The 27902-nt window shown below is 35.7% G+C and overlaps 1 protein-coding gene across 1 annotated transcript in view; it reads left to right on the top strand.

Moving 5' to 3' along the window:
* The window catches only part of erbb4b (erb-b2 receptor tyrosine kinase 4b), a 298712-nt gene that overhangs the window by 241883 nt on the left and 28927 nt on the right, over positions 1-27902 (top strand). The window contains exons 16-20 of the mRNA XM_081604430.1: positions 2308-2352; positions 4635-4767; positions 8563-8685; positions 10654-10752; positions 16246-16431. Of these exons, the coding sequence (XP_081460556.1) occupies positions 2308-2352; positions 4635-4767; positions 8563-8685; positions 10654-10752; positions 16246-16431 (586 nt within the window). The remainder of the gene's footprint in view (positions 1-2307; positions 2353-4634; positions 4768-8562; positions 8686-10653; positions 10753-16245; positions 16432-27902) is intronic.

A 27902-nucleotide genomic window follows, 5' to 3' on the forward strand; every position in this document is an offset into this window, starting at 1 on the left:
AACAAGACATCCTAGATTTGTCTAATTTACCTCAATTTATTACATATTGTCAACAAGAAATAAAAAGCAAAAAACAGGGATGCTGCTTTCTTCCCACTTTTTTTGTTAGAATGTAGTACAATTATTGTCAAACTTTATGCAAAACAGGACTTTGTCTTTTTATTTTGTTGTTATATTTTAAGGTCAGTATTTTAAATTTAGCATTCAGTTGTTTTTGTTAGGAATACAACAGAATCCCACACGCCTTGACTTGTCAATATTTGCTAACTGTACTTTATAAAAATACTCCAAGTCTTTTAAACTGTAAGGACAACTGTTGGCCCACAGCCTTCTTTAGGTGACCTTCTGTTAAACTTAGAGTTCTGGCTAGATCATTGTTGAAAACGTGAATGTTCGCATCGAGTCATTCTTTTCTTCATTTTTATGTATGTGTGGAATCGGTGATTGTGAAAAAAGGAAAATGCTCTTTATCTTCAGCATTGAGTTGAAGGCTTTAGGCCAGCGTTGGTTGGTGTTTGAAAATATTCACAACTTATTCCACCTTGACAAAAACCTCACTTTGATCTGAAAAAAGTAACCCCAGGTCATGATTCTAGCACCTTGGTTATTTAGTTGTGGCTCAAAGTTCAGGTTTTTATGAGAGCATAGGACCTTTCTCCTGTAAGGTTTTGTGAAATATTACCAATGTAAGAAAAGGATTCTGTCTTTCAACCCTACTCCATAGTTCAAATATATGGAGAATTCAAAGAGTAACATGTAGAGCACAGCCAGTACTTGGTCCTGGAGCTCCTTCCGTATTATTGTTTGCATCTGAGGAGCCTTTTTTGGTCAAACCTTCAGTTTTTGTAATGTCTCTGTTACCCATTCCTTCCCCAATCATTGGTGAATGCCTTCACTGTGCTATTTTGGTGTATATATGCTCCACCTTACTCCTCCTTATTCCTTACTTATATTTTTGTGCAAGGAAATAACTTTGATCCTTTGTAACTTTTGTACAAACCAGAGGAAGCAAGTGATCAGATGAAAGTCAAATCATTTTATAACAGCTAAAATTGATCTTGTTTTAATCAGAATCACTATTACTGATAGCAGGTGTGAACCTAAGGACACCCACTGATGAAATTTAAATGAAAGGGGATTATCTACAACACAGGATTATTAAGTCTTATTATGTCTTGTTATTTTTAATACCGTAGTGTCACTCTCACTTGTCTGACTTGGCTTGAACAGGTTATGTTGTCATTATGTTCAGGAGAAAGTTTAAAAAATGATCTATATCTAATTTTTTCTCTACTAAATGGGCTATGGACTTTAGAAGGCAACTGTCTATGCATTGCACATAAATAATACCAATATTTTAAAGTTAATGGAATGATGGTTGTCAACAAAACAGCACCAATTGATATTGGTTTGTAAGACACCAAGAATTTTTAGGATTTTTTTACATAACTAGACTTCTACATGATTAGATGTTCACAGATACATTTACTCACAAATGGCCTACAATCCAAAATGTTCACATGTAAATGTATAATCTAAACACCGGTTTATAGAAATGAGGTAAAATAAAGGCAAGAAGCGGAAAATAAGCAAGAAGCAAAAACACATCATAGTGAGAGGATTCAATGTAGTAACCTGCCACTCTCCGCTGCTCTCAAGCCACTTACTGCTCAATGTAATATTCAACCGGGTTTGGAAAGACATCATTTTGTATTTAACTCCACAGGGGGTTTATGTCACAGCCTCTCTGTGTTATTTTTCTTCTCCTGAGTGACAGTCTCCAGCTTGCTTGAGCATAACAATTTAGTCGTAAATGGAAAACACTAGGCTGACTCTTTGTCACTGGTACAACCTCAGATGCAGGTAAAAAAAAAAACAAGCTGATGGGTGGGAAAATGAAAGAACTGAGATTCACTGTTTGGGGAAGAAACGACTGTTTTATGCAACCAGAACACCAACCACATTTCAGATGTTTTATTGCTTAAAGCAGTATAGGGGAAGAAATTTCACAAAAGATTTGGAAAAGCTTTGGATTGTTAGTCTTAAATCCTCTCACAATTAGGGGAAATTAAATCAAGCAAGAAGAAATATTTTTGGAAATTATTTCATCCTAAAGATACCAACAGGATATTTGAACCCAGCATAAGTCTATATTCACATGTACTTGGCAGTCAGTAAAACAAACTGTCCTGAAAGAAAATGTCAATATCAAATTATTCTCACTATTGCTAATGTGTGTTAATTATTTATTTGTGTGTGTTTATTTTATGTCTGAGCATCATTTCCATTTTTTTTGTGTCTATAAAGGTGCATTGGACCAAGGCTACAAGACTGCATCGGCTGGATGGACAGGTATGATATTATGAGTGCTTTCACATTCTAATATTAAAACATTACCACACAGCAGCACACACAGATGCACAAAAGAATAACAGTAAGCAAAGTCTCTGATTAATGGATTGCTCTGAGCCACACTGTCCCTGTGAGTATCCTTAATGCCTCTCTGTGCGCACTGCAGTGCATGTGTGTGTCCTTGTGATTTTATGCAGTTCCTGATGAATTGATCGCAATTTAGCATTTGTTTTGAGGCGATGGGCGTGAAAAGGAAAGCAAAAGCTGTTCCCAGTTTCCTACAAATAGATTTAAGACTTTAGAATTAAAACTGCTGGCATCACATTTTGGAAATATGAAACAAAAGGGGATAGGTAAAAAAACACAAACACACACACACAATAATCTTTTAATCAATATGGATCCAAAGATCACTTCCACAACAATTTATATAGTTATACAAAATATGTTTTAATGTTTTTTGTCAAAGTCTACACAGACGACATAGTTTGTGACTTCTTATTTCTCTTCCATATAGGTTGGATGTGTGGAGTACAAAATAAATACTTGTCTTGTCAATAAATTCACAGTTGCTGTGATCTGTTAGTTTTCCACTTTTAAACGATGGCTTTTACTGCTTTTCTTGATAGCTAGCTTTTCCAAAGCTTTGGGTATTAATTCATAACTTAACCCTGCTTTCAACGTCCTCACAGCTTTAACATTGACCTTTTTTCTGTTGTTCTTATCTTTTATGATTTGGTTTGTTCATTTGTTCATCCATGTTCTCAAACAAATCTCAGAAGCCTTCACAGAGCAGCTGTATTGAACTAATACTGCAAAATACTAAAAACAAAAACATCACTGGTTGTAAAAACAATTACCGTATTTTCCGCACTATAAGGCGCACCTAAAAACCTTCAATTTCCTCAAAAGCCGACAGTGCGCCTTAAAATCCGGTGTGCCTTATATATGGACCAATATTGAGCCATAACAGGTCTAGCAACTACGGTAAGCAGCCGCCGACTTCATTTTCCCCTGTAGAAGAAGAAGCGCGCGGTGCATGCTGGGATAGTTGTCGGAATGCTGGTTTGTTAATAAAGTTTGACTGACCTGCACAAACGGAGAAGGGTGACCATTGTCTGGCCACGCCCCGGCCCAGTCACGGAAGGCTCTCCACGCCGACCGGAGTCGGACTGTTTTGTTGACATTTTTTATGTCAACAAAGTGGCTTTAGATATTCATCCAGGGTGCTTCAAGTAGGGTGACCAAGGGACCAGCCCCTATACAATTAAAGCCGGGGGCGGGGGAAGAGAGACAGAGACTGCGGCATCAGCGTGTTGGTTGGTCGGTGTTACCCAGAAAGCAGTTGGGCACAATATCGCAACACCAACACCGTGAGTGAAACAATGACTGGGGCAGCCTACTATATAAAGTACTCGGGGACCACTTCTTTATTATTACACAGCCACATTTGTAGAGAACGGAACAAATCGCGTCCCGTATCGGTTCAATATGGGACAGTAGCGTCTATGCGCCTTATAATGCGGTGCGCCTTATATATGAAAAAAGTTTTAAAATAGGCCATTCATTAAAGGTGCGCCTTATAATCTGGTGCGCATTATTGTGCGGAAAATACGGCACAAGGCACTATGTTTTAGCATTGGAGACACTGCCAATAGGATGAAAGAGCTTTGTATCTGCTATGGGAACATGGCTATCTGCTAACCTAGAGAAGTGATCAGCTCTTATCAGATCCCCGAGAACTCCTGTTAACATGCAGTTGTATCTTTGCCGTTGCTGTTAGAGTGAGCTGTTACACAAATCTGCTACCTGTTGTCATGTCTTATCAGAAATATGTGATTTCACAAAGCATTTCTGCAGCCATTGTTCATCCTAGTATTAACTCACGTCTTGTCTGGGGATTTTGTGCCTGTCTGCTTTGGATGGATTAATCTTTTTTGATTTACTTTAAACTCTATTAGTAATGACCCCCACTTGGCAAGTCAAAATTCCCCAATGTGTTTGTTGTGCTTATTTATTTATCTACTCACCAAAAACAAGAAGTCATAATACAAAAAGCGACACATGCTCAAAGGGATTTCTCTTTATGGGAATAGATAAGATGCAGTACACTTTGTGCATTTACTTATATGCAACCTGCAAGTAGTAAAACACTAAAAGACCGTGTATTTGTTCATCCTCCATGCTACTGCTAAGCAAGACTTCCGCTCCATAAGATTGGTTGCTTCCTGCTCTTAATCCACTCATTTTCCCCTTTTCCCACCCTACCTTCTTGTCTTCAGAACCCCTCTGATTGCTGCTGGAGTGATTGGCGGCCTCTTCATGGTGGTGATCATGGTATTGAGCGTAGCAGTGTCGGTGCGGCGGAAGAACATTAAGAAGAAGAGGGCCCTTCGGCGATTTCTGGAGACTGAGGTAAAAAAAGAAAGTAGTTGAAGTTAAAAGAGGGAAAAGTTAACCATTGTCCAATATGTAATTGGATTAAGCATCTCTAAAGTAAGTCTGCACAGTTACTCTGCAAGCCCCTGCGACCCAATTTCAAAATAATTCAGAATTAGGCAGAATTCTATAGGACTGTTATGGTTTGCTCAAATTTTTCATTGCTTTTTAAGGAGAACTAGATCAATACAGGGAAAAAAAACTTTTATCTCATTTTTGTTTGCTTCATGAAACAAGTTTGTTTGTTTTCTTGTTTGGTGAGGGAAAGCTGAATGAACACACAACATCCACTGATGTAGAAAATAGGAACAGGCTTGAGAAAAGACAGGGAAAAGGGAGACACTATGTTTTCTAATGGTGATTTCAGAAGTTAAGAAAGTTTCAGAAACTCTGTTCAGCTCTTGACTTTGGCACAGTATGTTGGAGAGGGCACTTCTTTTAGGAAGAGATAGCAGACTATACTATTAAAATAAGAGAACACACTCTTGCTCTTTGTTAGAATCAGAAGAATGCACCATCATAAAAGTCACTTATGGGTCCACATTGAAAATGAGGTCTTATTTCACAGCTTTTTATCTCTTCTGGATCGACAAGTATCACTAAAGTGTCTCAAAAAAGCTTTGGCAAGATTTTATCGTGCCACTGTTATAATGCTACACTGCCATCAGTGCAGCATTAACTTAAATAGGTTTCTTTTTTAGATTTATATATATATATATATATATATATATATATATATATATATATATATATATTCTAACTTATATAAACAACTGGAAAGTTAGAATACTTGCAAGATGATATATAGTTATTAAACTGTCAGAACAAAACAGATTATTAAAGTCACTTGACGGAAAGACTTGTTGAAGTAGTAATGCAAATTAGTCTTAATAATCACTTTCAATCAATCCAAATTAATTGCAAGTAAGTATTTTCTTTTCTGGCAGCATGAAATCAAATTTTGCTTTTAAAGGATACTGTAATGTAATAAACCCCTACTTTTTTGTAGAGAGACTGTGTAAGTGTGTGTGAGGCATTGGATATTGTCGGAAGACATGCACAAAAATCATCAAGGTGACTGAGCCACATGAAGACAACCACATCCCCAATATGCATCATGCACGTGATGCACAAAACCAGCACAGTGCACCTGACCCACACAAAAACAGGCCACATGCATGCGATGCACATGACACAAAGAAACAGCAATGTGGCGCCGTGCACCTGTCAGTTTCTGACAGGTGCACAAACGCATTGTGTTTGACAAACAAGCACAATGCGTTTGGCGCACAACAACAGGGCATCTGACACAGACATGACCAAAAGGAATTTGTTTAATTACTATTTGTTTTGGCAACTGTTTTGAACGAGATTTAATTGTCGAAACAGTTTGCTCATGTTTAGCTAGCATCACTGCAGAGTCACATTTAGCTTATGGAAAAAGTACCGGTCACCAAATAAAGAAAAGTTAACTAACCAATTACATTTTTTGTTTAGGATGCTAGTGCACCCGCAGCTACAGTCATCCACATATGTATCTAAAGGACGCTTTGACACAAAAGACCTTTTTTCACAATTTTGTTAATGATAAGTTGAAAAAAAAGAAATAAAAAAGCAATAAAAATTGTTATAATAAAATTAATATTAATAATTTTTTTGTTTTTTTGTTTTTTTTTAAAACTCAGATTATGTTCAACATGGACACTCACCTCTTATGGACCTATATGTATAGGTGTAATAAATAGTCTGTATATTGCGATATTATTTTTTGAATAAATTCAACAACCAGAAAATAATTGCATTGCCCTTCTTAGGTTGTAAAGTTGGCAATCCAATGGCATTTCTAAGGTACTATAATTTCAGATATGTTTTGACAAAAATGTTTTGAAGTACATTGTTTTTAAACACAATATATAAAATAAAGAAATACAAATTAAGATGAAATAGCAATATTCATGGAATGAGGGGGAACATGGAAAACCAAGTGTTTGGTTTAAAAAACTAGATAATTCTAATAATCATCAGTGAGAGGAGCATCCGTAGGTATCAACTTATTGATCATGTTGTTTCGTATTTTCTCTTAATGTCTACCAACATAGTCATTCTAAAGACAAGGGGTTGCAATTGGTTGACTTTTTCTTCAACATTTAATCCCCTTTTTAACTAAATTTGCAGTTGTTCCATTTGCTGTAAAGTACAATCATGCCACAAAGCAAGTTCTCCCCCCTTAATCTCAGTTTTTTTCTAGAAATGCCCAAACCTGGGACCCTTGGGACATAAAACATTTTAGAAAAAAAACATTTGATATGCCTTTCTATGTTACCCTGATGTCCTGTGTATTTTTGTTGTATAGACATATTTTATTTCTATGCAATAATGCAGCAAAATAAAAGAGTGGTAATATTTAGATCCTTAAATGAGCTAGATGAACTATTATACTGTTTTACAGTGCAGTTTTGCTTTATTTTCAGTTTTGGGTTACAAAACTGCAGAGGCGCAGCATATTCAGCACCTCTATTGCTGAACAGCTCCCAGGACTGTGAAAAAAGAATTCTGTCTTTGTTTGCTGGACCCGACCGCTATAAAAACATCTAGGTTATGTTCTCTGTATTCGTGGTGCACCACCCCTCTTGTTTCACACAGCTTAAGCTGATTTGTTATTCCATTTAAATGAAAAATGGCTATTGTTTTTAATCAAATGGTAACCCATGAGCCAGAGGGACAGTAGCTGTAGACCTCAGCTAGGCTGATAGATGCTTCCTCTGTTTTCCTGTGCGTGCTTGCCCTCCCTCTCTAATCTTCCAACATGTTCTGTAATTCTCTTCATATTTCTCCCTCACATGCTTTAGCACCCTCTGACTAATTTAGCTCTTTGCTTCTCATTTCAATGTCTTGTTGTTTCCGCCATTGTTTTTAGTCCAGCCTTTCCCAGATGTTACATTTCTTCTTTTTTCCATCGCTTCATTTATTCATTCCTCCAGTTTTGTTGTTGGAATAATTATCCACCTACTATCATATTAGACTTTATTGATTATCTACAGCCGAATTGTTCCATTCTTTTATTTCAGTATAATATCTATTTCTATAATATAACATTTTAACTTAATTTCAGATTTTTTTTTTTAAAAAGTGTAATATAACCAAAATTAAAATGATAATATACATATAAGAACACACAAATCAATAGTGGTAAGATGTGTGCTGAAAAAACACCAGTAAAATTAAAACTTCTTTTCAACATCTTGTGTCAAGTTTAAGTGAAAAAATGGAATTTGGTTGTCATATACTTTTGCAGATGATCAGCAGGGTAGCTGACTTTGCATGATAAATACAACTGTGTCACCAGCGTAGAGATGAAGAGCTGCATCTAGAAAATTCTGATTCATATTGGTCATTTTAATTTATGAAATGCATTGGACCCATTGCAAACCTTTTGTGACAATCGGGCAGTTGGAGGAAAGGCTTCTACATCAAACACACTGCAGTGCACTCAACCTCAAATAAAATTTTGGGTAAATAAAGTTTTTAGCATAATTGTAGTAAGCTCAGAATAATTCTAACATTGTGGAGATGAAGCTTTTCTTTCACATCAATTAGATTTTTTAGTTATCAGCAGCATATCTGACAAATATTTTAAGTATGACTCAAATACATACTTTGTTCTACATGTTGATGTTTTTTTTTCTCTGTTTTGTGTGTGGACTTAACTCCATGAGTTTAAATTACAACACTGAATTGAATGTTTTGTGTTTTTGGGATATGTGCTTTCAGTTGGTGGAACCTCTGACTCCCAGTGGAACAGCTCCTAATCAAGCCCAGCTTCGCATCCTTAAAGAAACGGAACTTAAAAGAGTCAAGATCCTTGGTTCTGGAGCCTTTGGAACTGTATACAAGGTAAAACGTGAGCTTTTTGGACTTTTAAAATATGCAATTACAATTTTGAATTTGGAAAATAATTTTATATTAAACATATGTTGCAAAGATCTTGAAAAAAAAATCTTTTGTGATTTAGACTACAAATGATTTGTCCCCTCAATTTCTCCACCAAACCCTTGAAAACAGATAAGTAGCACTTTGCCTGAGGATTTCAGTCTACAAACTGGCTCATATGTAAGTGAGAGGTCATATAGCACATGTAACTCATGTGATGCCAGACAGTCACACATTATGATGGGCCGAAGAGATGGATATCAGAATCATTAGTGACAGCATATTTGATGAAAAGCTTGGGGGTGTAAAATAAAAAGAGTAAGTAATAGGTGACACTGGGAGCCCTGGGGTGACAGTGAAATAAGAGGGAGCTGAGGTCATCGCCAGTGCAATACTGGATGAGAGATTCAAGCCAAAAACACAGCTAAAATTAGAAAGTCTACATTAAATTCTGGCGGAAATATATTATACTTTAGTATTAAAAAATCTGGGATCAGTGCTGTTCACTACAGTGATTGTCGCATCATGCTATTTTGCACGATGGAGCTTATAATGGTAAGTCAATTAACGTGTAGTTCTTTGATGAATGCTGACAAAGTTTTGGTGTGAGAAGACCATAGTTACAATTAAATAAATAAAATTGAAACTCGCCAAAGACCTGTAAATTTGATGGTGTCTCTGAAGTTGTCAGAAGATATTTTTATATTTTTGTTACTGTGACTTTAAGTTGCGCAATTAAGACAGGAATAAAATGCTGGAAATTGTCTGCTTCTGCTGCACTAGGTACTAATATTTAAATTTCCATAGTATTTTCATCCACATGCACACATTTTCTAAAGTACAATCAGAGTTTGAAATGGAATTAAACTACAAGCATAAAAGAGATATGTGTATGCATTTGTTTGAATATACAAACGTTACATCTATAAATATTGGAGCTCATTGGAAATATGTGTAAAAATCCATAAATAAATTTGGATGCAGAAAATAAACTTCTAATGAATCAAAACGCCACCCTTCTCTATATAAGATCTTTGGATTTTTTTTTTTTCTGCCATCCTTTATTATCGTTCTAAATACTTTTGATGAGTTGCTATTATATCATGAACAGTTTATTAGAAAGATCAACATTCATCTGTCATTTCTTACGTGAACAGAATTTGCTTCAATGTCTTGTTGTATTTATACCACAGGAAAACCGAAAGTCAATAAATAATCTAAAGACTGTCGACTTTAAAGAGCTAAAAAAAAACTTTAAAAAGATAAATATGAAATATGTGAGGGTCAGTGCTAATTGTAGAACCAGGGATTTTGAAAAAGAACAATTATGTTTACCCATGTAGCTTCTTATTACTGAATTCATGCAATTAAAATTGAGTAGATTGCAATTAAAACTTTAATATTTCATGTTTACTTGTTCAATAAGAGCACGTTGACAATGTTTTGAAAGATACTTTGTTAAAAATAGGGTAAAATACATAAAACAAAGCTAGTGATAAACTTAAATCTTGTTTCTGCTACATGATACCAGGTGTTTTTGAAGTACATTCACGTTTCTGTAGAACAAAGGTGAAAAATTAATAATACGAGGAGTTAAGAGGGTAATGTTTTCACACAATCTTTAGATGGTTTGGTTGCTAAATCACATTAATCCAACCTGAAGTTTGATTGTTCAACCAGATTCAGACATTTTACCTCAGCCTTCTCCAAGGGCAACATTCCCTTATTAATACAGCAGGCCGAACATTTTCATACTCTGCCAGTGAGAATATGAAGCAGTGGGAAGGCTGAGAAACTGCACATTTTTAATGGAGATTCCTTTTGTTCTTCCAAGATCTATAGCATGTTTCTTTAACACAGCTTCACTCAGTAATGTGAGTTTGTAATCAGTGTAATGAGTCAAACTTGCTTGTACTTCTCTTTCCTCTTTAGGGTATTTGGGTCCCAGAGGGTGAAACTGTAAAAATTCCTGTGGCCATCAAAATCCTTAATGAGGCCACTGGACCCAAGGCAAATGTGGAGTTCATGGACGTGAGTATCTTGAAAATGATCTATTTCTGGTTTCCTGTGGAATAAAAACATTTATTTTTCATTTCAAACTGAAGTCTTACATAACCATTTCTCAAGTCTAGTGTTCTGTATTTCAAGTCATGCTTGGACACATGTGCAGAGATGAAAATCACGTAATATTTTGCCGATTTCAATCTGCTGCCTCTATCTCCAAAACTACTGCACATCTAGAGACTTATATTTTTGTACGATTTCTTTGCAAAGCTACTCGAGCTCAGTCAGATTGTATGAAGAGGATGCTTGAATAGTAGTGTTCAAGTTTTGTCATAGATGTTCAGTTTGGCTTAGATCTGGACTTTGAATGGATTTGAGATATTAACTACACTGTGTATTTGTCTGCCTGGAAGGTGAACCAGTGCACCTGTTTCAAGTCTTTTGTAGCCTGAACTATAGGAGCATGTCCTTTAAAGCTAGTTAAAGGACTAGCTTTAACTAGTCCTAGTTAAAATCTATTTAATGTGTATAAAAATTGGTCTAAGGCATTCTAGGAAGGGTCCTAGTTGATCTAGTACACAATCTGAAGAAACGTTTTACTGTCAGAAAATTGCCATCCTAAAAGCAAACACCACAAAATGGTTTTATGATACAAAAAACAAGTCAAAGAAAGCTTTGAAGCTACTAAGAACAAAAAGCTGGAGCCCCATAAGTCACAGTCAGGGGTCCCTAAGAGCCTTACCTATGCAGACATACACACATTTCATGCTAGAGACTCACAGCACAGAGCACACGGTCCCATTTATAAAACATTCACAACTTGGCTCATCTGAAAAGGAAAAAGGAAAAAAATCTAAATTATTACACTATCATGATGCAATGCAGATGAAATAACTCTCATCAACACACGCACGCACACCCCCACACACACTGAACGCGACCCACTTGCACTCATGTTTTGCACTTAGTTTGACAGTCAGAAAGGAAGAGTGTTTGAGTGTTAAAATTACTATTTTTGTCATGATGGCTTTGATGAATTTCCCATGTGTGGTTAATTTTATGCCCTGCGTTCTTTTTGGGCTTGTCGAATAACCAGAAAATCAGAGTGACGTACCTGTCACAGCTGAAGGTTACATATAGATTCAACTAGTAGGTGATAGAATAAGGAAAATTGTGTCATTTACTGTGTGAACTGGTATTATGGAAATATAAAGTTCTCTCACTGGATTAAGATAACAGGGCATATCAAAATGTGGCAAAGTAAGTAATTTGACTATCTTTGCTACTGAAAGGTATATATTAGTCGGCGTGGAGGAACTTTTTTTTTCCTCCAAGCAATGGAAGAAGATGGCCCTTTTTGATGAATTCTTCAACTTGACATTAATGTCTTGTGCATTACTTACCTGAACACAAATTGGCAGAGGCTGTGTAATGCTTTGAACAATGCTCTTTCAAACATGTTATGTCCCGACTTCAGCTCATTATCTTTAGCTGACAAATGTTTTCAAAGAATTCCAGAACTCCATAATTTGAAAATCAAAGCTCAAAATGTAAAGGATAGTGAAACAATTGAATGGTTGAGCAAAATCACATGCAATAAGAAAACTTTATTTTGCAACAAGTGACAGCCCAAGGCACAGCAGAGAAGTCAAAATAATGTGCAGTAATCACTTCCATGCCCAAATATGCCAAGTTTGTAGTTGAAAAACATTAAATTCAATGTTGGTTGATGTTCATTTTTACTGTTTTGAATGGTAATTTTGACTGTTTTTTTAGTACTTTAAATTATAATTATTGTCTTCATGAAACTAAGAATTTTCAAACTTTCATGATAACTGTGACTTCTTTCAGTAGAATAATGATCCTTGCCACAATGCAAAGTGGTTAGGAATCCTTTGAGAAGCATATTGGTGAATTTGAGCTGTTGCCTTCACATTAATATGTGAATGTGAAGCATCTGTGGGATCTAAGAAATCCCACAGATGCTTTCTTAGATCAAGACCTGGGTCTTGATCTAAGAAAGCATCTGTGGGATTTCAATCCAGCTATTTGGAGGTTTTGTGGTCTTCAACTGAGACATAATGGAGAACTAAAGAACATGAATTATAGATTGGGTTCTCTTTGTTGCTGATTTAAATCTATTTTCACTAAATTTGTGAAATATGAGGATTTATTGAATTCTAGATTTGATTTGTAGACTGGGTCTGATTTAGAGTTTGCTATGTTACCAGTGTAAAGAAAATTAATGGGTTTTTGTAGGCCTTAAAACATTGTTGGGTGCCAAACTGCCATGTTTAGATGGCAAGAAAGCAATTTATTACGTCTAATAGCATTTTGTATGCGCATCTTCAAATGTGTGCATTAACGATGTGTGTAATAAATGTATGTTTTGCAATAGAAAATGTTGCTATAGAGACAGAAGGTCACTATAAAATATATTTACTTTTGAAGCCAAATTTCTGCTTGAGGGCTTGTCTTTCTAACAGCAGGGATGAATTTGCATGATAAGCCATGGTCTGTCCTTCAAAAAAATGTTCTGTTCATTTTCCTTGTAAAATGACTAAGGTCTATTGTTAGCAAAACACAGCCTTGCAAAAAAATATTGAATTCAAAAAGAAACAGTTAATAACATGAATGTGGAAATAAAAGATATTTAGTGGATCATATACTTTTCTCTTTGAGAGAAATCTAATAATTTAGCATTTTGATAGTTTTTGTTACTTTTTATATTAGTTGATCTATGTCTGTAAAGTCAGAATTAGAACAAAAATTGCTGATTTATATAAACAATGTATGTAAATATTTGGTTTCAGCTGTAGGTATTTGTGGATCACTGATACAGGTCATTTTCTCAGATGTCTTGTGTTTCTGGTCAGGTAATAGTTAAGTAAAAGAAATTAAATTGTGAGTATTATTATATGCAGTTAGAATCATTTAGAAAGTTTTGTAGATTAGCTTAAAATTTTATCCACAGTAACTAACCAACTATACTGAGAGCCTTGGATTAAATTCTTCCTGATCACTTTATCACCACTACATTTCACCCAGATGTCATCTTAACAGAATGTTTTACTTCTTTGATAATTTTTTTAAACAGTAATGGAAAAATCTGAAGACTATCTGTCATTTTGATAGATTACAATTCACACACCTGACCAGTTGGAGCAGACGCGCAAACATTTTCAATTTTACAGAGAGTACATGCGAAGGTAACTCAATCGATCCCAAAAAAATGTTATAAAATAAAAAAACCCATTCTATCTGACTATCTTGTCTGAACTACACACTGAATTCAATGCATGCCGCTATATGGGAACTGAGAGCACGTTGAGGAGTTATGGACAGAAAGCTTTGGAGCGCATCAGACAGCTGTACCACTGGTGCAGAAGGAGCACATGCTGTGGGATTTCTTCCTGCGGAAGCAAGGGCTTGCAGGATCAGGAAACCCTTCGTTCAGAAAGTCTTCCCGTCTTTTGATCACTTCAATCAGATAAATGTTCCTCGATTTCAAAACTTAGGATGAAGTGGTGCTTGTAATTTGAGTCTCCAGCTGGCAGTGAAATAACTTGCTATTACAGGAAAACTCTTTATCCACCGTTATTGGTGGTCAAGCAAACCAGACTGGTGGGCTCCACTGTAAGGAAGTTGCTGTAGTGAAGCAGACATACACAAGGATGATTGACAATGATAAGACCCTCCTCCTGGCTCCGATTGGTTGTTTCTGACTAAGCAATGGCATTAGAACCTCAGGGAGGTCACCACAGCTTAATTTTTTTCCACAGATTATCAGTCTCATTTTGTCAGGATATAGTGACAGTTTTAACAAATATGAAAAATTTTAATAAAATATGTACAATTATTTAAAAAAGAAAATTATATTTACTGCAGCTTTAATTAAAAAAAGGAAAAGGGAGAAATATTGAAGCCTGGTGAGTTTACATTCTCTTGACTGTGTAATCCTCATGACTTGTGTACTTTGCTGCACAGCTATTTGTTCAACAATTGTTACATTGACTAAAACATTTACACCTATCAGGTTGTGTATGAACACTTTTCAATCCATTTTAATTATATTCTTGCCTTTAGCATTATTTTATTTAAAAAGAAATGTTGAAAGATGTGCTACCTTGATCATATGTGATGCTGCAGGCCAGAGATTTGCGTTTCTTACATTTATACAAGACATCCACAATGTGAAGTAAACAACTAGAAAGAAACCATTTTTGCTAAATTTCCCTGGCAGGTATTAATGATTTACAGCAACCCCCCCTCTTTGCTGTATTTACCACATCTTTATTTTACTATGAAGACCACAAAATATCTTGAAGTAGTAAGTCACTTTGATCTTTGCACTGAATAGTATTCAACTGTTTTTGACTGAGCGGATCGTTGCTGCTCACTTCAAGAGGAACTTCAGCCTTAAAGAGAATAAGGGGCCCTGTGATCTCCCACAGTACAGTCTACGACATGATGAACTCTTCAGGAGTGAGAGAGTGTGAGAGCATTTGTCCTTTGACATTAACAGGAAAACTATCTTTGCACAATATGACATTTCAAGAGTAAGGTTTATATCTTTTTCTGATAAGGATTTATCTGAAAACATTTTAGCTAACTTAACTGACTGACTTCATTTTCTCTTATTTGCTATCAAAAGGTTTTGTTCTATTAAAGGAGCTTTGATCAAGGTGATGATTCCAATGGGTTAAACGTTATCAGTTTTTTTAGACTTGAGATATGGAAATAAAACTGTTTATGGAAATTCTTTTTTTTTTTTTTATCTAGGTTATTATAATATTCCAAAAGGTTTGCAAATACACACTTCCTTTGAAATCATCTGTGTTGTCAAATATTAATGAGACATGTAACCTCTTATTTTATGTTTTTGATTAGTTTGCATTACTAAATTTATTGCAGAAGTAGTTCTGAGGAAATGCAAAAACAACATTGGTGCTTTTGCATTTTTAAACAAAATGTGTTACAAGTGTCATATAACCAGAAACTGAACACTTTTCAAAAACTACTAAATGTTGGTGGTTATTTACATTTACCTGAAGTCTTTCATTACATTGTTTTTCTAAAGTAGTAAACCACTTATTCCTGCTTAAAATTCATTTAAAAACATATACAACATAAAAACAAAGGGATCCTTTTTTACATTGTTTTGTGCAGATGCACAAACTGATGTGCTTTTTTTCCTGTGGTTAGGAATTTATTGATTAAGCACATCAAACCAATTCCAAATTTGTGATGTTTACACAGATTTAAAAAAGGACTACATGAAGGTCAGTCAAACTACCTGACTCATAAAAACAACACATTTCTTACACATTATTCCAACTGAATTAAAACCAACCATTTTTTTTTTAAGTTTATAATTCTAGAGATGTAAACACATTCTCTACCACAGGACATATATACCTAGGTAATTTAATTTGCGTGTGTTTTAAAGCAAGCTTTGACTGGCCATGCCCGTAATACCCCTTATCGCTTAGTGTAAATGTGTCTTTTTTTTTTTTCCAGGAGGCTTTAATAATGGCCAGCATGGAGCACCCTCACCTTGTCCGGCTGTTGGGTGTCTGCCTGAGTCCGACTATCCAGCTGGTGACACAACTGATGCCTCATGGCTGCCTGCTTGACTACGTCCACGAGCACAAGGACAACATCGGATCACAGCTGCTGCTCAACTGGTGCGTCCAGATTGCCAAGGTAAGAAGTAGTACACGTTGTATTGAAGGGGCTGCTATAATGCTTAATTGATTTGGTCGAACTAGATGTTACTATGAGTGTTATTGGGCACTTGAAAGATCTGTGTTAGTGTCTGCTATTTAACCTCAAGTGATTGCTTTGGATATAAGTTAGATAAATTGTGAACTGAGTTGCTGTCTGTACTCAGATACATCAAATGAAATAATACATTTGAGCCTTTAAATCCACAAGTTACCTCAGAGGCTTTAGATTTGGCAGTTTTTAGCCTACTTAAGGATTTCCAATATTCCTAAAAAATTGAGCTCAATAATTCACAGACCTGCTCGGCTTTGGTGGAATAAATGTCGGCGAGGAACTCGCTGTTACAGGAGTAGGATTACAGGAAGGAATTTTAATTAGATATAGTGAATTTGTCTGTCCTAGAATCAGAAGCTTTGTCTTATTCTGTGCTATTTCACAAAAAAAAGAAAATGTTTATCTCCCACATTTTAACAATTGAATATTCACAAGCATGGTGCATTTTTCTGAGTGACTGCATACAGTGTTTTAAACCGAGAGAAATGTAATGAGTCAAAAGAAAGAGAACGGAGAATGGAAATGACTTAGGAACAGATGCAGCCTCAGATTTAATATCTTATACAAATACTGCTGTTGCTGTTTTTGGCTAAATCAAAGCTGGCTGTTCTCCAGTTGGTTTCCAAGGGAAATATTAAATCATCATCTAAATTTGGGACACACTTATCATCTTCCACATAATGTTTTTTTTTTTTTTTCATTCTTATCAAAGGCAATTCCATCTGGCAGTAAGACTTTTCATGCTGGATATATACAAATACAAAATGTACTTTGCTCTAACCTCTGTTATATTGACAAGGTAAATTGGTAGACTTAATTTGTTAGACTGTATTGTGAAGACTTTGTTGGTTCATTGTTATTATTACATTTTGTTATTATCATCATGTATGTGTGCATTCAGTCTCAAATGGTCTTTACCACTGTAAAGATCACTCTGAAACACCATCGTTGCGGTAATCTCTGCATCAAGACCACCATCACAGCCAATCTAAATTAATAGCTGATCTGCTTTGAAAACATACGAATGATCAGTTTATTTGGGTTACTGCAAACGCATCATTATCATACTTTGGCCTTTGTGTCTGTTTTTATGTTTATTTTGACTATAACAAACTATCACTTCCTTCTCATTATGTCAAGTTTGTAAATCTCCTAGATAACACACTTTTTCTTGTACACTCATGCACAATTATTATGGTAATTATCTTCCTAAGGACTAATTTTGTGGTTGAGTGAATGCAGGAGTTTGTGTATTTCACTATTATGCAGGCATTAGGAAGTTTCACAGAAATCATATACATTTATAAGCCACCAACAAAGTTCACTGCACAATTTTCCTGAATATTTGAACACACTTTATTACAAAAAGAAGAGCTTATTTAAACAGGTTAGTTTTCTGGTTGATCTGTCTTTTCTCCACATTGATCCACTTTTAGTATGAATATTGTAGAGACCATTCAATGAGCTTTATTGTTTGGAAGCGTTGTGTTTTCTAGTAATGGCTTTGAGGTGGGTTTGAAATTATTGTCCTGCTGGGAGACCCAATTGTATCAAATTCAACTATCTAGATGTTTATTTGAACTGAAGTTAAATTCTTCAGTGCCAGTCCAATTTCATATTTCCATTCACCTTCTGGAATGTGCCAATACATTTGTCAGTGAAGCAGACCCTCAGCATTATGCGTCTGCCTCCATTTTTGACAATTTGGTAGAATATTCTTAAATATTAAAGCCTCATCCTAGGTTCTCTAAAAATATCCATGTCATTGTTCATGAAAAGTCTAATTATTATCTTTAGTGATTGTAAAACCAGACATTTGGCTTGTCCACGCAACAAATTTTGCTTGGACAAAATGTGTTGCTTGGACAAAGCATCCACTCCAAAGTAGTAATTTTGGAGTGGATACAGGTTTTCCTTACAGGTCCCTGAAAGAAAACGAATGACTAACTAATACCTACTAATATCCAGTAAATGAAAAGCATTCACCAATGCTGCACCTTGACCATGTCTGTCTTCTATATCATCAGTCATGACAACATCTAATGCACACATGTTTGTAGACTTTGACAATTTGTTTTTACCATTCACTCAATTTACAATTTATATAAATAATTATTGATAATAATATCAACTATTGATTTAGGCACTTTTGGTATTAAAAAATGTGAATTACATGTATGCGTGAATGTGCTGAACGCTCTGGGGTCCTCTGGATTTGATAAAGCACTGTACACGTACAGACCATTTACCATAATCTAATGACAAACATAAAAGGTAATAAAAGTAATAAAAACATCAATTTTATTTTTCTCTAAATCGTTAGGTTGTGGCAAACATTTTGTTTATCTAATTTAGTGATTGCTGACCCTTTGTTTTGGTTTATAAGGAATATTACTTTTTATGTGAAGTGCATCATCTACCAGATTGACCTGAGCCACATGTTATAGACCTTTATCCTCTGTAGTCACTACCATTTTAGATGCTGATATTTTTAGGCCCGTCAGATGATGGATTCACATTTTGAAACTTGTTTTGAATCTGTTTTTAACATGTCAGATTTTTGCTAAAATCGAGATTGTCCATCTATTTAAAAAATTATTGACTTATTGAAGGTCGTTGAGACTTTTTTTTAATTTCAGCTCCACTTTTTTATGCACAGATAATCTGACAGCACTAAATTAACAAAGCAAATTCTTGGACTATTGTATAACAGCTACAAGACAATAAGTTATGTGGATATTTTATCATTTTACAATGGAATATGCAAAAATTATAGACATTCAAAAAAACACACAAAGCATAAATGCTTGTTATTTGTACATCCTTTGTGGTCTTTCATGAGATAAACATCCCTGTCAGACAACAGGGGAAGGGTGATGGGGAGTGGGGGGCATCACTTAAGCCCCAAAAGAGACAGCGTGAAACACAATTTGCCACAACATGCACTCAATTCCCTGCTTTTGGGCTCAGTGTGACAACAGCTTCTGGGAGTTTAACTTTTGGGATTTAAAGAGGCACAATTTGAAGACTAAAGTGAATATGTGGCCTACAGCAAATATTGAATTAATCATCCATCCATCCGTTGCCTATATCCACATATCAATGCAGGGTTGGGGGGGGGGGATATTAGATATCTGCAGCCTATTTTAAGCGACCATTGGGTGAGAGGCAGAGAACACCCTGGACATGTTGCCTGTTCATCACCTGGGTTAAATTAATCATAATACCTAGCACCTGCCCTGTGCCCTGTGATGTACTGACGACCTTTCTAGGGTGCACAAGCCTCTGATAGCTGGAGATAGGTGCCACCTCCCCCTGGGATCCTGCAAGGATGAGTGGAGATGGACAAACAAATGGATCTAGAGACAGCCCCTCTACTGACATTATCAGCTTTTCTCTATTAGCTAAATGACAGAATGTTGAGTGACAGATTTGCTAAAGGTTTGTTTATTTTATTATTTAATAAATAAAAATGTTGGAGTTTACATGCACTGCAGTATGTAACTTCTATAAAAAAAATAAAAATAAAAATAAAAACTTCTTTCTGAGCTACAATCTGCAGGAATACATTGTTCCCGGTCAAAATCAGCCAATTATAACCAGGAGGAAGCTATTAGCAGTGTCAGTCACCTTTGTGTACACGCTGTTCCATGTGGTAATGGAGGAGAAACAACTTCCCCTTACAGGTGAAATATTTATCCACAGTCATCGGTGGCAATGCTAGCTAGGCTTAACATTAGTGACAGTCTTTTTAACAAATGCAAATAATTCTGATAATCGTAGCTGACCTGAAAGCAGAAAAGTTAAAATGGATTTGATGTTAGACTGGAAGAGGAAAGAGGTTCTTTGTATTTTTAGACAATGTGAACATCTGGTTTCAACTGTATTTTATTTAGAACTGGTGTCACAACCATTTAATCTGGAGTTGGTCTTGTTTTTAGTCGTATGATATCCTTTGATTTCTTTGTAATGTACTTATGAGAAATACACAACTTTTTTAGACTTGGTTTGAACAAGTTATGTTTTATAGTTTTTTTCTCAAATGTGTGTATTTGCAGACTACACACATTCAATAAAAGACACAGAATGATTCAAGTGATAATACAGAGCAGCTAACATGACTATTTAATGTTCTGCTATTCTGTATTCTGCCGTGGAAGGACAAGCTGGTGTTCTGCTACCTGTGGGACCTACTTCACGGTGTTGCTCTGAACCGTTCTCTTTCAGTGCCACACATTTAAGAAGCCTCCATTACACTGTTGCAAAATCTCATTCTTGGTAACTCTGTCTTCATCGAGATGACTGCCTTGGGTTTCCTTTGAGTCCAGTATTATATGGATGTGTGTGGGAGTGGTTAAAAAGCCCCACTGTGTATATCACAGGGTCATATCTCTTTGTAAACCAAGCAAGGCAAACATGCCTCCCTCCAGCTCATTACAGACATCCCTAGGGTTCCCATGAAAACTCACATCACTCCAATTCCCTTTCCACTCTGTCTCTATTCTCACTTGCTTCTCTGCTTTGTTTTTATTTTTATTTTAGCTTGTGAATCCAGCATTTTCTTTCCACCTCTCTGAACATTAAAGCATGACGAATATACCATAACCTCCCATGAACAATCACTTTTATGTTTTGTTCCTCTGTTATTACACATGCTGTACTATCGCCATGCTGTTATCAGAGCTGATTTTATTTTCTTGTACATAAGCATTTCAGTTATTCTACCCACTGACCAACTGTTCCTTTTTTCCCTTCCTATTATATGTTTTTGTGGGCAGTCTAAACTAGTGCTTGAATATTAATTGTGAAATAGGTCAAAGGTTTTTCTGTCTATTTATGTCTATCTACAATTCTTCCTCATTCGTCTAAATGAAGGCCATATTTGGGTTATGAAAAAGTCATAATTTTTGGTAGAGAAAATGAAGTTGATTTACCAAAATCTGAAAAGAAAATCAGTTTGATTCAGTGCTCCAAATACACAGTCTTGTTAAAGAATGTCAAAAGTTTGCATTGACTTTGTGTGATTTCCTTAATAAATTTACATCACCGTAGGAACGTCTATGCACCCACAGTGTTGAGAAAAGGGGTTTAAACCCCATTGAACGTTTTATTCTTTTTGTCACATTACATCAACAAACTTTAGTGTATTTTATTGAGATTTTAATTTAGACCAACTTAAAGTAGGACACAATTGTGAAGTTGAGGAACATAGTCTAGTGGCAAAGATCCACAGGTCAGGTGGGAAATCTGCTCAACAACTACAGTATTACTCATACATTCCATAAATATGGGTCTTTCTCAAAGAGTAGAAGGAAGAAAGTCAGTGTTAAGAATCGCTGTTTGCATTTGACGGGAAGCCGTTTAGAGGGACACAATAAAAATGTAGAAGAAGTTGCTCTAGTTGGATTAAACCAAAACTGACCTTTTAGGCTCCCATGTAAAATGCCACGTCAGGATAAAAGTAAACTGTCTGTCCCCAGAAACACACAGTCTTTACAGCGACACATAGTGGTGACAGAATCATAATGTGCTAATCTTTCTTTTTTTCAGACAATCTCAGAAGAAAATCTGTTGAAAGCTTCAAAAGACTGGATACTCACCTTTCAGCCGGCCAGTGACCATAAACATAGCAAAAAGTTGCAAAGGATTGTTTTAACCATTTGTGCAAATTTTTATTTTTTAAACTTAAAGCTTTGTTGCCCTTGTTATAAAACCTTGGTATACTCATTGGTTTATTTGCTTACAGGATAAATTTTAAATTGACTTTTTGTCAAATCAAAATGTTTAATTTTAACTCTCCCTAAAATGTCTTATTGCCTCCTTTGATCATCATAGAGCCATTACAAGAACTTTATTTTACATCACACTGCTTTTTATTTAGCATTAGTATCCCTGAAGAAGTGCCTTCAAATGAGTATATTGCCAACAAGTTAAGGGAGTGACTTTTTAAAAATTATTATTATTGCTGTGGCTGCCAAAATAAAGAGGAAAAGCTTCCAAAAATCGACAGCCCTTATCATAATGACTCAAATGCACTTGCGACTGACCTCAGATAAACACCCCAAATTGTCAAATATTTATATCTGTGTCCTACTTTCCATGTTCTAAATGTTACTAAGCAATGTTGACATATTTTTTAAGCCAACGAACACAATTCTATTTTTATATGCACTCTTAGAGAAAACATTTATTTCCTATGTTTGATTCCTGCCATCCATGGCAGATAACATCCCTGCTCTGAGACTAGATTTTAACACACAGAGCAAGAAGTAGATCACAGGAATCAAGCCTTTGATTATCCCAACCCTTAGAAATGTCAACAAGTGTCCGCCTATCTTCCTTCTCCTCCATTTCTGGCTCTTGCTGTCTGCCTCTCTTTCATGTGTGTACTAATTAATTCTGAAACATTTCTGTCGGGGTCTTTCATTACAGCATTAGTATATATTCTGTGTCGCCGACCAGAATGCCTCCATCCCTATGGGTAGATATTTAATTTATTATAGAAGCAGCTGTATGCTGGAATTCCAGCAACTGAATAGCTGGATTAGTTTATTTGAATTAATGTATTTTTGAATTTTTATGTATTGGGACATTGAACCACATTGCACTTATGCTAGTATATTTTTTACATTGCAGGAGAGTCAGAAGTGACAAAATAAATTATAGTTCTCATTAGATAATGCCCTAACAAAGTATATCAAATACAGCATTTTGCTCTAGTCCATGGTCTTCTTATATAATATTTCAAAGAAATGCTCGTGGCATTTAGCTTTGCGAAATCACCTCAACTCCTTTATATTGATCTGGATTTTATTATCTATACAGCAAAATGTTGTGCTATGGACCATGGACTGACTTGTTTGCATTTTATTTCCCAGCTTTGCATTTACTGCAGTCTAAACACTGGGTCAGATTTCAGTGTAAGAGATTCCTTATCTCTTACACTGAGGTAAGGCCACTAAACCAAATTACATTGCGTCAAATTAGGTGGTTGGGCAAGTTTGTATTTCCATGCATAATATGGTTAAAAATAAAGTATAAGCACTTTGACTAATAGTGTAAGGCCCAAAGACAAAAGGCATAGTTGCTAGCTTCTGTAAGAAGTTAAATTACAAATAATTAAAATGACAATGATTCTTGTTTTCTGTTACAGAAATATAAGTGCCAAATAAAAATGTGACTATGATGGTTATAGCTGAAGTAATTCCTTACTTTTAATACCAGTAAAGTTAGAAAAGGCTCCAAAGAGATCTCACTGGATGTGGGAGAGGGTTTGGTAAAGATTTGGGGGGTCACAATATGAAGCTAAGTCTGGATCACTGTGTTTGATTGGCCAGAAAGCTCACCTGACCCAACACCTATAAAGATTCTAGGGGTTATGGTGCAGAGAGAGATGAGGGATACCATTTCCTGCAGTGGGTGACCTTACTTGCAACAAAGCCAATTGCGTTATCACAAAGCATGCCCCGACAAAGTATTGAGTTCATACACTGCACAGTACGTAGACATACATTTCACTAGGCTGACATCAGTGTATTAAAAATTCTTAGTCATTATGAAATATTCTAATTTACATCACCTGCAAATTGCAATCAAAATGACTTGAAAATATAATTTTGTGTGTAATAAATCCATATATGGGGGAGACTGTGGCTCTATGGATAGAGTAGTCATCTTGTGATTGGAAGATTGTAGGTTCGATTCCAGCTTCCTCCTGCCACATGTCAATGTGCCCCTGGGCAAGGCAGTTAACCCCGAACTGCCTACCGATCTGCATATTGGTGTATAAATGTGTGTGTGCGTGTGAGTGAAAAACGGGTGAATGTGACTCTAGTGTAAAGCACTTTGAGTGGTCAAAAATGATTGGAAAAGTGCTAAGTTAAGTTCATTTACCATATAAATAAAATAACTTTTCAATGATATTCCAGCTTATTGGGATAGAAAAAGTAAGGACATTACACTTTTTCAAAAAGAACTTGATTAAGAAGGAAGGTTAATGAGATGTGCAACACCTTGCTCATTCAGCTACCAGCAAGAGCCAATGCAGATAAAAAAGTACAGATGGGAAATGTACAGCTGGATTACCATGTTGTCTTACAGGCATACGAGAATTGTTTTTGCTTTTATCTGCAAAGCACATAAAGAATGCTTGTAATGAAACTTGGCCAACTAGAATGACCTGTTAATGTAAAGTCACAAACCCTCAGGCAGCTGGCAGATAAAAAGCAGCCAAGAGAGTCGGATACAGAAAGAGGATTTGGCCTACACTAACTCACCGTTTGCCATTTTGTCTATCAAGTATTCCATCAAGTCAAGAGGAAGACGCTCTCTTTTTTTTCTTTCCCATTTTTCTGTCTTTGTCTCCTACTTAATCTCCTTCTCTTACTCACACACACACACACACACACACACCTACAGCAGTGACACAGTTTGAAAAGTGTGTGACTGAGCAGAGATGGATGTGGCCAAGTAGGGTGATGGGGGGGGAAAATGGATGACTGCAGGCAGCCTACACAATGGATGAGACTGGTGGTTTGGGGAGACAGGTCAACACTAATGAGTGACTTCTGGACACCCACACTTTCACACTGTTAAATGAAGCCTGGTGCAGACAAAAAAAACTGCAAATGCAACAATTAAAATAACTAATTTGATTACATGCATTACATGCATAACTTCACACAGGCTGGTGGTGCCTTGCAGTAAAAGAGCAAACATATTTTAAACATTTTTGCTCGTTGTTATATTCTGACTCTGTTTAAAACTACTGCTGTCCTGATGTTGAGAATGTTTAAAACATCTGATACTTTACACAGTGTTAAACATTGTACTGTGTCATAGAATAATAGTAGAAACAACTGAGAAGAGCAAACATCCTTGTGATTTTCTCACACTGAGAAGGTTTACCAAACTTGCGCCCATCAAAGCAGGTTCCACTGAATCACTGAGGTCATGGAGACTGTAGGGTGATCTTAATCGTATGTGAAGGTCGCCTTAGAGTTAGTCAGATGAGGTTGGGGTAAAATTCCTTCTCTTCCTCATTAAAGGATTTGATTTGAATAGGAAAAATTGAGAAGTAAGACTGGCTGATAGATTCATTGACATATGCCATGACTTTATGTATGTTCAGAGATGATGGACGCTTAATTTACATAAATAATAAAGTCCCGTGTTTGAATATGCATTTAAATACATATTTGTACTAGTTGCATTTTTTGAGTGAGTTTTATTTGAATAATGTCTTTACACACAAATTTCCCCCTTACAATTTAGATTTAGACAAATTATTTAGGATATGCCATTGAATATCTTTATGAAATAGAACAAATGCTCTATTAACAGAAGGAGGTGGGGTCAAGAGCCTGAGGACAACTTTGTCCATATAGTCAACATTTATTTGGCATTTTTTGACTATGTTCTGTTTTTTCTCACTATCTATTACTTTTGCTAACATCAGAGAAGATTCAACATGGATACATTTAGTTAGCAGAAGAATACAGTAAAACACCTGTCTGACAAAATATGATTTATTTAAATGTGATTTATTTTCCTATAAAAGTTCTAATCTATAAAACACAGGATTCGTTGGTATTAACGCAAGACATATATTATGAGATGTTTAATAATCAACAAATCCTTGAACCCTAGAACGATTTTTTCCATCTCCCCATTGCAGGGATTTCCTGCTCGATTACCAAGCTGCAACCCTTGCAACAGATCAATCATAGATCACGGCTAATGTCTCCCGTTACGGCACACTGTGATTACCCTGTTATTATCTCACTAATTATGGCTATCATCATTATTATCATTTCTCTATTACAGTTCATTACTTCAGAGCTGAAAAGGGATGGTATAATGGCAGAAGTGTCAGTTATTCTATTTATTGACTGGCAGGAGTGTAGTTACAGTCTGTTTTCTCTTTTCTCTAAAGTTGTTTTAGTGTTGAAAAGGCTCACAGGCAGCTTGACCAGATCGAGTAAGTCTGGCCAATTGGGGTTTAAACTACTTTAGAACTTAATGAAAAATGGAGGGTATGGGGAATACTTCATCCCTCTAGGACTAACTAAAACAAGCTTACAATATTTTTTCTTTTTTTTTTCTTTTTTATATTATTTGTAAAGTTGTTTGAAAATCAGACCTACAACAATCTAAAAAACGATACTGAAGCATGTCTTTTATTATCTTTGCAAAGAAATTAGTGTTAATAATATGAATTAATCGTAGGGGAATGTGTCAATTTTATGAGTGCAGTATTTCAACAAATGCTTAATTTAGACTTAACCAGTAAACTGCTAGCAAATAATTGCCATCGTTTGATTTTAAAAGTTACCCTGGCTATTTACAAAAGCCTAAATTGTGTTTGTGTAAATTGTCAAAAAATGAAAATTAAAAAAATACCATTTGTATTATCGGTTTTGAAAAAAGCCTTTCCTGTAGTCAACAGTGTTGTTCAAATTAGGCACTGGTGTTGTTTACATAAAATACACAAGAGGTGGTTCACCAATGTGGTTCAATACACTTATCTCTTTGCAAACAACCTACAGCTGTAGTCTAGACCCTCCAATGGAAAGCACAAACATATCAGGTTACTTGTTTTTAAGCAAAGACAAATGTAAAACATACTAGATGGGAAGTCTTCGCCGTAAGAGATCAGATGAGGAATTATGTGTAAATGCTGCTCTTTCAGTTACATTCAGTGCAACTGCTTTGTGTCTGACTAATGACTAAAAGCAGCATCACTACATATATAATGCACACGATCTCCATCAGACACACAACCACAGACGATGTAAAAAAAAAAAATCTGTAACATCTTCTGCAGCTCATTGCTGTTTTGCATACTACTTAATCGTGTGCCAGGATTTACAGTCTCTGAAAAATATGTCAAAAACAATAACTACATAAGTAATGAAACAATTTTCTTGCATAAAAAACATAAACATGTATGGGCATGTTGACTTTGAAAAACACGTTTTTAGAAAGTCCATTGTGGTACAAGGGACAGTTTTGTTCAGTTTGTGAATCACTGGACAGCAGTCCATTCACAAACTGGACTGCTGTCCAGTCCAGTTTGTGGACTGGACATCAGTTCATTAACATCCAACCTAAGGGGCAGACATTTAAAAGCAGAAACAGATGAATACTTGTGGTTAGTATAGATACATTTTATTAAGATATCTCTGTTTATAGATGTGTTATTCAAATGAATCCTCAGCATCTTCATGGCAATGGTCACTATTGTCCTTAGTGTGTTAATTTCTGCATCCATCGTGCAACCAAAGCAGTATGAAATACAAGTAGTTAAACACTACACAAAACCATTGTAAATCATCAGTATTTTACAGTTAACATCAAATAAAAGCAACTCTTATTTAGGAAGTCAAATCTGTTCT

Source organism: Poecilia reticulata, chromosome 2, assembly GCF_904066995.2.
Source record: "Poecilia reticulata chromosome 2, P_reticulata-male-v2, whole genome shotgun sequence".
Taxonomy (NCBI): Eukaryota; Metazoa; Chordata; class Actinopteri; order Cyprinodontiformes; family Poeciliidae; genus Poecilia; species Poecilia reticulata.